This window comes from Mustelus asterias, unplaced genomic scaffold (assembly GCF_964213995.1).
Source record: "Mustelus asterias unplaced genomic scaffold, sMusAst1.hap1.1 HAP1_SCAFFOLD_2361, whole genome shotgun sequence".
Classification (NCBI taxonomy): Eukaryota; Metazoa; Chordata; class Chondrichthyes; order Carcharhiniformes; family Triakidae; genus Mustelus; species Mustelus asterias.
In genome coordinates this window covers 4,039-13,557 of record NW_027592306.1, presented here as the reverse complement: position 1 = coordinate 13,557, position 9,519 = coordinate 4,039, and the positions used below count along the sequence as shown (strand labels likewise).

General features: G+C 53.5%; 1 protein-coding gene across 1 annotated transcript; it reads right to left on the bottom strand.

Moving 5' to 3' along the window:
* Positions 1-1,991: 1,991 nt before the first annotated feature.
* Positions 1,992-8,958, bottom strand: prdx5 (peroxiredoxin 5; the record flags this gene model as incomplete). The annotated part of the gene is made up of 5 exons (XM_078207475.1): positions 1,992-2,211; positions 3,863-3,927; positions 5,152-5,190; positions 7,188-7,319; positions 8,824-8,958. Coding segments are annotated over 5 exons (477 nt in total), but the record flags the coding sequence as incomplete, so codon positions are not given.
* Between the last annotated feature and the right edge of the window lie 561 nt (positions 8,959-9,519).

Here is a 9,519-nt window from a genome sequence, read left to right as displayed (position 1 = left end):
GGAAGGATATCAGAGGTAGGTTCTTTACGCAGAGAGTGGTTGGGGTGTGGAATGGACTGCCTGCAGTGATAGTGGAATCAGACACTTTAGGAACATTTAAGCGGTTATTGGATAGGCACATGGAGCACACCAGGATGATAGGGAGTGGGATAGCTTGATCTTGGTTTCAGATAAAGCTCGGCACAACATCGTGGGCCAAAGGGCCTGTTCTGTGCTGTACTGTTCTATGTTCTATGATTGAATGGCGGAGCAGACTCGATGGGCCGAGTGGCCTAATTCTGCTCCTATGTCTTATGGTCTAATTTCCCAGTATCCTGCCGTTCATTGAATACTTCCTTGTCAAATTACTCATTTCAACACACATGAACCAGATATCTCTGAAAGCAGCAAGTGTTTCATTTACTGATCGCCCCTGGGAAGTGGCTTTGGGATTATTTACGAGATTAAGGAAGCGTGCCGTATAAATATAGGTTGTGGTGGAGTGTGCGCTGACAGGCTGTACTGAGGTTAAACTTATTTATTAGTGTCATGAGTAAGCTTACATTAAAACTGCCTGAACAGGGGCCTGAGTGTGGCGACTAGGGGATTTTCACAGTGACTTCATTGCAGTGTTAATGCAAGCCTACTTGTGACACTAATAAATTTAGATGGCTTTCTTGGACCTTCTCTTGTCCAAGGTTTAAGATTGCACACCTTTTCAGTTTTCCAAAAAACCTTTTATTGATGTTTTGTTTGCACTTAAAAGTTTATTTATTTGTCAGAAGGCTTACATTAACACTGCAATGAAGTTACTGTGAAAATCCCCTAGTCGCCACACTGCGGCGCCTGTTCGGGTAACACGGAGGGAGAATTTAGCACCCTAACCAGCACGTCTTTCGGACTGTGGCAGGAAACCGGAGCACCCGGAGGAAACCCACGCAGACACGGGGAGAACGTGCAGACTCCACACAGACAGTGACCCGAGCCGGGAATCGAACCCGGGTCCCTGGCGCTGTGAGGCAGCAGTGCTAACCCGCTGTGCCACCCCATCTCGTGGAATGATAGAAGCTCCACAGTGCAGAAGGAGGCCATTTGGCCGATCAAGTCTGCTCTGCTGTTTAAGATCAGGGCTGATCACAAGTAAAGTTTATTTATTAGTGTCACAAGTCGGCTTCCATTAACGCTGCAATGAAGTTACTGTGAAAATCCCCCAGTCGCCACACTGCGGCGCCTGTTCGGGTTACACTGAGGGAGAATTTAGCACCCTAACCAGCACGTCTTTTGGACTGTGGGAGGAAATCCGATGTGGAGATGCCGGCGTTGGACTGGGGTAAACACAGTAAGAAGTTTAACAACACCAGGTTAAAGTCCAACAGGTTTATTTGGTAGCAAAAGCCACACAAGCTTTCGGAGCTCTTAGCCCCTTCTTCAGGTGAGTGGGAATTCTGTTCACAAACAGAGCTTATAAAGACACAGACTCAATTTACATGAATAATGGTTGGAATGCGAATACTTACAACTAATCAAGTCTTTAAGAAACGAAACAATGTGAGTGGAGAGAGCATCAAGACAGGCTAAAAAGATGTGTATTGTCTCCAGACAAGACAGCTGTCTTGTCTGTCTTGTCTGGAGACAATACACATCTTTTTAGCCTGTCTTGATGCTCTCTCCACTCACACTGTTTCGTTTCTTAAAGACTTGATTAGTTGTAAGTATTCGCATTCCAACCATTATTCATGTAAATTGAGTCTGTGTCTTTATAAGCTCTGTTTGTGAACAGAATTCCCACTCACCTGAAGAAGGGGCTTGCAGCTCCGAAAGCTTGTGTGGCTTTTGCTACCAAATAAACCTGTTGGACTTTAACCTGGTGTTGTTAAACTTCTTACGGAGGAAATCCGTGCAGACATGGAGGAGAATGTGCACAGTCACCCAGGCAATCTGCATTTGGCCCACAGGCATTTATTGGAATTGTAAAACACAACAACACAAGAGGAAGGGAGATGCAGAGCACATCAAGTTAAGATATTTTTATTAAAGGATTGTATTCACACAATGTTACATTCCCACTGCTTCAGCAGTCAGTCACCGGGTGGTGGTACTGCCCGAAGCCAGCTCCTGGGGGGCTTTCAGACAAGCTGCATGGCGTGGGAGGCCAGACTGCAGGTAAGGCCAGTCCCATCCTGTTCCACCTTCAGATCCTTCACAACTCCATTATCCAGCACCATCACAAACCTGAGACAGAGAGAGAGAGAAAGGTAACGCTTAACCTGACTTCCACGCTAAATTAGGATAGAGCTCCCTCGACACTGTCCCCCATCAAACACTCCCAGGACAGGTACAGCACGGGGTTAGATACAGAGTAAAGCTCCCTCTACACTGTCCCCCACCAAACACTCCCAGGACAGGTACAGCACGGGGTTAGATACAGAGTAAAGCTCCCTCTACACTGTCCCCCATCAAACACTCCCAGGACAGGTACAGCACGGGGTTAGATACAGAGTAAAGCTCCCTCGACACTGTCCCCCATCAAACACTCCCAGGACAGGTACAGCACGGGGTTAGATACAGAGTAAAGCTCCCTCGACACTGTCCCCCACCAAACACTCCCAGGACAGGTACAGCACGGGGTTAGATACAGAGTAAAGCTCCCTCTACACTGTCCCCCATCAAACACTCCCAGGACAGGTACAGCACGGGGTTAGATACAGAGTAAAGCTCCCTCTGCACTGTCCCCCATCAAACACTCCCAGGACAGGTACAGCACGGGGTTAGATACAGAGTAAAGCTCCCTCTACACTGTCCCCATCAAACTCTCCCAGGACAGGTACAGCATGGGGTTAGATACAGAGTAAAGCTCCTTCTACACTGTCCCCCATCAAACACTCCCAGGACAGGTACAGCACGGGGTTAGATACAGAGTAAAGCTCCCTCTACACTGTCCCCCACCAAACACTCCCAGGACAGGTACAGCACGGGGTTAGATACAGAGTAAAGCTCCCTCTACACTGTCCCCCATCAAACACTCCCAGGACAGGTACAGCACGGGGTTAGATACAGAGTAAAGCTCCCTCTGCACTGTCCCCCATCAAACACTCCCAGGACAGGTACGGCACGGGGTTAGATACAGAGTAAAGCTCCCTCTACACTGTCCCCCCATCAAACACTCCCAGGACAGGTACAGCACGGGGTTCGATACAGAGTAAAGCTCCCTCTACACTGTCCCCCATCAAACACTCCCAGGACAGGTACAGCACGGGGTTAGATACAGAGTAAAGCTCCCTCTACACTGTCCCCATCAAACTCTCCCAGGACAGGTACAGCATGGGGTTAGATACAGAGTAAAGCTCCTTCTACACTGTCCCCCATCAAACACACCCAGGACAGGTACAGCACGGGGTTAGATACAGAGTAAAGCTCCCTCTACACTGTCCCCATCAAACACTCCCAGGACAGGTACAGCACAGGGTTAGATACAGAGTAAAGCTCCCTCTACACTGTCCCCCATCAAACACTCCCAGGACAGGGACAGCACGGGATTAGATACAGAGTAAAGCTCCATCTACACTGACCCTCATCAAACACTCCCAGGACAGGGACAGCACGGGATTAGATACAGAGTAAAGCTCCCTCTACACTGTCCCCATCAAACACTCCCAGGACAGGTACAACACGGGGTAAGATACAGAGTAAAGCTCCCCCTACACTGTCCCCCCATCAAACACTCCCAGGACAGGTACAGCACGGGGTTAGATACAGAGTAAAGCTCCCTCTACACTGTCCCCCCATCAAACACTCCCAGGACAGGTACAGCACGGGGTTAGATGACGGGGTTGCAGTCTCTACAGAGGTCTCGAAATGTCAGAGGCTGAAAAGCCTGGCCTACCTCTTGCAGCGCTTGTTCCCCAGAGCTGCGATTAACTGTTCCTTGTCCAACTCGAGACCAATAGCCTGTGGAGAGGGAGGGAAAGAGTGGTTAATGCATGCGGAGAGATGGCAGGGCCTGGCACACAGTCTCTTGCCCCGTTCCACACCCCTGTACGGAAGGAGGGACACCCCAATCAAACCGGGGCAATTCCAGATTGACAGACAGTGACAGGTAACCAGTTCCTTCTGTAACAGCACAGGAGACCATTCGGCCCATCGATACAGCAACGCAAACGCTGCCATCTTTGCTGGAGCTACGTTTTGTCTCCGACTTAAGGTACTTAATCTGATAAATTCTGCTCCGCCACCTGCGGAGAGTAACTCACCTCCTGACTCCCCCCCAAAGCCTGTCCACTGGGAATCCTGCGGAGAGTAACTCACCTCCTGACTCCCCCCAAAGCCTATCCACTGGGAATCCTGCGGAGAGTAACTCACCTCCTGACTCCCCCCAAAGCCTGTCCACTGGGAATCCTGCGGAGAGTAACTCACCTCCTGACTCCCCCCTCAAAGCCTGTCCACCATCTACAAGGACACAAGTCAGGAGTGTGATGGAATACTCTCCACTTGCCTGGATGAGTGCGGCTCCCAACAACACTCGAGAAGCTCGACACCATCCAGGACAAAGCAGCCCCGCTCGATCGACACGCTAACCACAAACACTCACTCCCTCCACCACCGACGCACAGTGGCAGCAGTGTGTACCATCTACAAGATGCACTGCAGCGACTCGCCAAGGCTCCTTCATCAGCACCTTCCAAACCCACCACCTCTACCACCTAGAAGGACAAGGGGGGGGCAGCAGACACATGGGGAACACCCACCACCTGCAAGTTCCCCCTCCGAGCCACTCACCATCCCGACTTGGAAATATATCGGCCGTTCCTTCACTGTGGCTGGGGTCAAAATCCTGGAACTCCCTCCCTAACAGCACTGTGGGTGTACCTACACCACACGGGGACTGACTGATGTCCAATCACAATCCTTGAACTCCCTCCCTAACAGCACTGTGGGTGGACCTACACCACACGGGGACTGACTGATGTCCAATCACAATCCTGGAACTCCCTCCCTAACAGCACTGTGGTTGTACCTACACCACACGGGGACTGCAGTGGGTTCAAGATGGCAGCTCACCCACCACCTTCTCAAGGGGGGTAATTAGGGATGGGGGGTGAATACTGGGCCCGGCCAGCGACACCCACACCCTGTGAATGAATGAAGAAGTTGGAAAGGGGTCTTTGTACTCACGCGTGTGAAAGCTCCAGTGGGATCCGCCAACATTCGCACCTGGAAAACGAGATAGAAGACAAGATTAATCCAGAAACTCAGCTAATGTTCTGGGAGACCCGGGTTCGAATCCCGCCACGGCAGATGGTGGAATTTGAATTCAATAAAATAAAAATATCTGGAATTAAGAATCTACTGATGATCGTGACTGGAGATTCGATTGAGGTGTTCAAAATCACAAGGGGACTGGATTAAAGTTAAAGTTTATTTTATTCCTGTCACAAGTAAGGCTTACATTAACACTGCAATGAAGTTGCTGTGGAAATCCCCTCGTCGCCACACTCCTGTTCGGGTTACACAGAGGGAGAATTTAGCACTGAACCAGCATGTCTTTTGGACTGTGGGAGGAAACCGGAGCAAACCCACGCAGACACGGGGGGAACGCGCAGACTCCGCACAGGCAGTGACCCGAGCCGGGAGTCGAACCCGGGTCCCCGGCGCTGTGAAGCAGCAGCGCTAACCCCCTGTGCCACCGTGGAGCCAAGAGGGAGAAATTGTTCCTGCTCGGAAAAGAATCGGGAAGGAGAGGGACAGAGATTTAAAACAGTTGGTAAAGGAAGCAGAAGCTCCCCCCCCCCCCCCCCCCCCCCGAGGGTGGTCTGTCACTGGGATTCTGCTTTCCTGCCCCATCACTCGTTTCCCCTCAAGTCTCCGACAGCCTCTAATCGCAGCCTGGAACATACCCAATGACCCGAGCGCCCACAGCTCTCCTGGGGACAGGATTCGCAATCCTCCCCTCAGCCAAGTGAAGAAACTCCACCCCCACCCCCATCTCCGTCCAAAATGACTGCCCCCTTATCCTGAGACAGCTATCCTGTGTTTTCGACTGTCCAGTCGGAGAGAGAGAGAGAGAGCGCGCAAGAAACTACAAAAGGTCGTGAACGTAACCCAGTCCATCACGCAAACCAGCCTCCCATCCATTGAGATGTGCGGGTTAGGTTGATTGGCCATGGTAAAATTGCCCCTTAGTGTCCTGAGATGCGTAGGTTAGAGGAATTAGTGGGTAAAATATGTAGGGATATGGGGGTAGGGCCTGGGTGGGATTGTGGTCGGTGCAGACTCGATGGGCCGAATGGCCTCTTTCTGTACTGTCGGGTTTCTATGATTTCTATGATTTCTATGACTCTGTCTACACTTCCCGCTACCTCGGGGAAAAGCAGCCGGCATAATCAAGGACCCCCACGCACCCCGGACATTCTCTCTTCCATCGGGAAAAAGATACAAAAGTCTGGCGTTACGTACCGACCGACTCAAGAACAGCTTCTTCCCTGCTGCTGTCAAGACTTGTGAATGGACCTACCTCGCATTAAGTTGATCTTTCTCTGCACCCTAGCTATGGCTGTAACACTACATTCTGCACCCTCTCATTTCCTTCTCTATGAACGGTATGCTTTGTCTATACAGTGCGCAAGAAACAAGACTTTTCACTGTATCCCAATACATGTGACAAGAATAAATCAAATTGTAATACAAACCCTCTCACCCCAGGGATCGATCAAGTGGGAATTCATTGCACCCACTCTTTGGGAAGTAAATTCTTCCTCAGTCAAAGGAGACCCAAACTGTACACAATATTCTTTACACTGGAGGCTTCCTCTGGTTCTCTGCTAACAGATACAGGAGTCCCTCACCCAACACTGCCCCTGCACCCCATCCTATGCCGCACCCCCCCCCCCCCCCCCCCTCCTCCAAGCAGCTCTGTCCGAAGGGCAATCCCCAGCGATATCCCCAGAATGGGACCCTCGCAGTCCCCATCTGTCCCCCTCCCCGTCTCTCGCTCGTTCTCTCTCAGTGCCTGTCCCTCCCCCTTTCCCTCTCTCTCCCACCCTCTTTCTCTCGGTCCCCGTCTCGCTCTCTCTCTACCTTTCCTCCTCCCCCTCTCAGTCTCCATCTTTCTCTCTCTCTCTCCCCCCAAGTCCCCGTCTCTCTCAGTCTCCATCTCTCTCCCTCCCTGCCCTGTCTCTCTCTCTCTGCCAGCCCGACCCTCTCACACTCACCTTTCCATCAGCTTTGTGCTCCTTCCCCCAGGCGGCCATGACGAAGGCATCATTGACAGCGATGCAGGCGATGATTTCCACCCCCTTCTTCTTCAGGGCCTCATAATTTTCCACGTAGCTGGGGAGATGAGACTGGAGGAGGAGAGAGGGAGAGAGAAAGTAGACGGTTAGAGTGAGGAACCTGCAGGTGGACAGCGAGAGCGCAGACAGAGACCAGACAGTGGTGAAGGACTGCTCTGCCAAGCGGTGAGCCCCCAGATACCCTCCCAATTATCACACCTCATCCCCCAGCATCAGCCGGGGCTCAACGAGCTGCATTCTCGGCAGAAGGTCGCGGGTTCGAATCCCACTCCTAAAACTCCACAAAGTAGTTACCAACTCTCCTGTAAACACCACTTTCCAAACCCACACCCTCGACTATCGATAGAGACAAGGGCAGCAGACACAAGGGGGACACAACCAACTGCCCGGGGAGGAGCAGCGCCGAGAGAGAGCGCCGCACCGTCAGAGGGTCAGTGCCCAGGGAGTGCCGCACCGTCAGAGGGTCAGTGCCCAGGGTGCGCCGCACCGTCAGAGGGTCAGTGCCCAGGGAGCGCCGCACCGCCAGAGGGTCAGTGCCCAGGGAGCGCCGCACCGCCAGAGGGTCAGTGCCCAGGGAGCGCCGCACCGTCAGAGGGTCAGTGCCCAATGAGCGCCGCACCGTCAGAGGGTCAGGGCCCAGGGAGCGCCGCACTGTCAGAGGGTCAGGGCCCAGGGAGCGCCGCACTGTCAGAGGGTCAGTGCCCAATGAGCGCCGCACCGTCAGAGGGTCAGTGCCCAGGGAGTGCCGCACCGTCAGAGGGTCAGTGCTTAGGGAGCGCCGCACCGTCAGAGGGTCAGGGCCCAGGGAGTGCCGCACCGTCAGAGGGTCAGTGCCCAGGGAGCGCCGCACCGCCAGAGGGTCAGTGCCCAGGGAGCGCCGCACCATCAGAGGGTCAGTGCCCAGGGAGCGCCGCACCGTCAGAGGGTCAGTGCCCAGGGAGTGCCGCACCGTCAGAGGGTCAGGGCCCAGGGAGAGCGCCGCACCGTCAGAGGGTCAGTGCCCAGGGAGCGCCGCACCGTCAGAGGGTCAGTGCCCAGGGAGCGCCGCACCGTCAGAGGGTCAGGGCCCAGGGAGAGTGCTGCACCATCAGAGGGTCAGTGCCCAATGAGCGCCGCACCGTCAGAGGGTCAGGGCCCAGGGAGAGTGCCGCACCATCAGAGGGTCAGTGCCCAGGGAGCGCCGCACCGTCAGAGGGTCTTGTAAACCAATCCTGACCCGTGATACTGCAGATAATGCGAATGACTGGACATCCATCACGCTGTGGGCTCCTGTTGTTGGCAAATCGGGCGGGTTTAGAACCCAACATAAAAGTCATTGACCGCAAATCAGTCCTGGATGTCAACAATGGGAGCTGGTTCCGCGATGCCCCAAACGGCTGAATAGCTGAGCGGTGTACACTCCCAGGACTGAAACGGGGGTTTGGGGGGCAGTGCTGATGGAGCTAGGGGACCGTTGTTAGAATGCCAGTGGACCCGGAGTGAGGGCGGGCGGGTGAGAGAAGCGAACAGTCTGTCTGGGAAAGGACGGAGGAGATAGTGGGGGGTGGCACCTTACCTTGCTACACCCCGGAGTGAAAGCACCTGGAAGGCCAAATATCACTCCCTTCTTGCCCTTGAAGAGGTCAGCGGTGTTGACGACGCAGTGAGGGTCTCCCTCGTGGACATCGACAGAGGGCAACTTATCTCCAACCTGCGAGCGGGTAGGAAAAAAAAAATCCAAGCTGTTACCACCCGGGTCACTCCCCGTTCCCCCTCGCCAGGCCCCAGGGAGACGGGCAGCGTGGCATTGTCACCGCACAGGAGAAGGCCACCAACTCGCCTATGCTGATGACAGAACGACGGGCCGAATGGATGAGGGGCGCAGCACTGAGGTAAAGGCTCTTTCAGAGAAGCACCGCTTGCGGCAAAAGCAATTCCTTCCTCCTCACTTAGGAGTCATAGAACCTCTACAGGACAGGAGGAGGCCACTCGGCCCAGCGAGTCTGTACCGACCACAATCCCACCCAGGCCCTATCTTCGTAACCCCACACACTTACGCTGTTAATCCCCCTGACACTAAGGGGCAATTTAGCATGGCCAATCCATCCAACCGACACATCTTTGGACACGAAGGGGCAACTTAGCATGGCCAATCCACCTAACCTACATATCTTTGGACACTAAGGGGCAATTTAGCATGGCCAATCCACCTAACCTACACATCTTTGGACACTAAGGGGCAATTTAGCATGGCCTATCCAACTAACTCGCA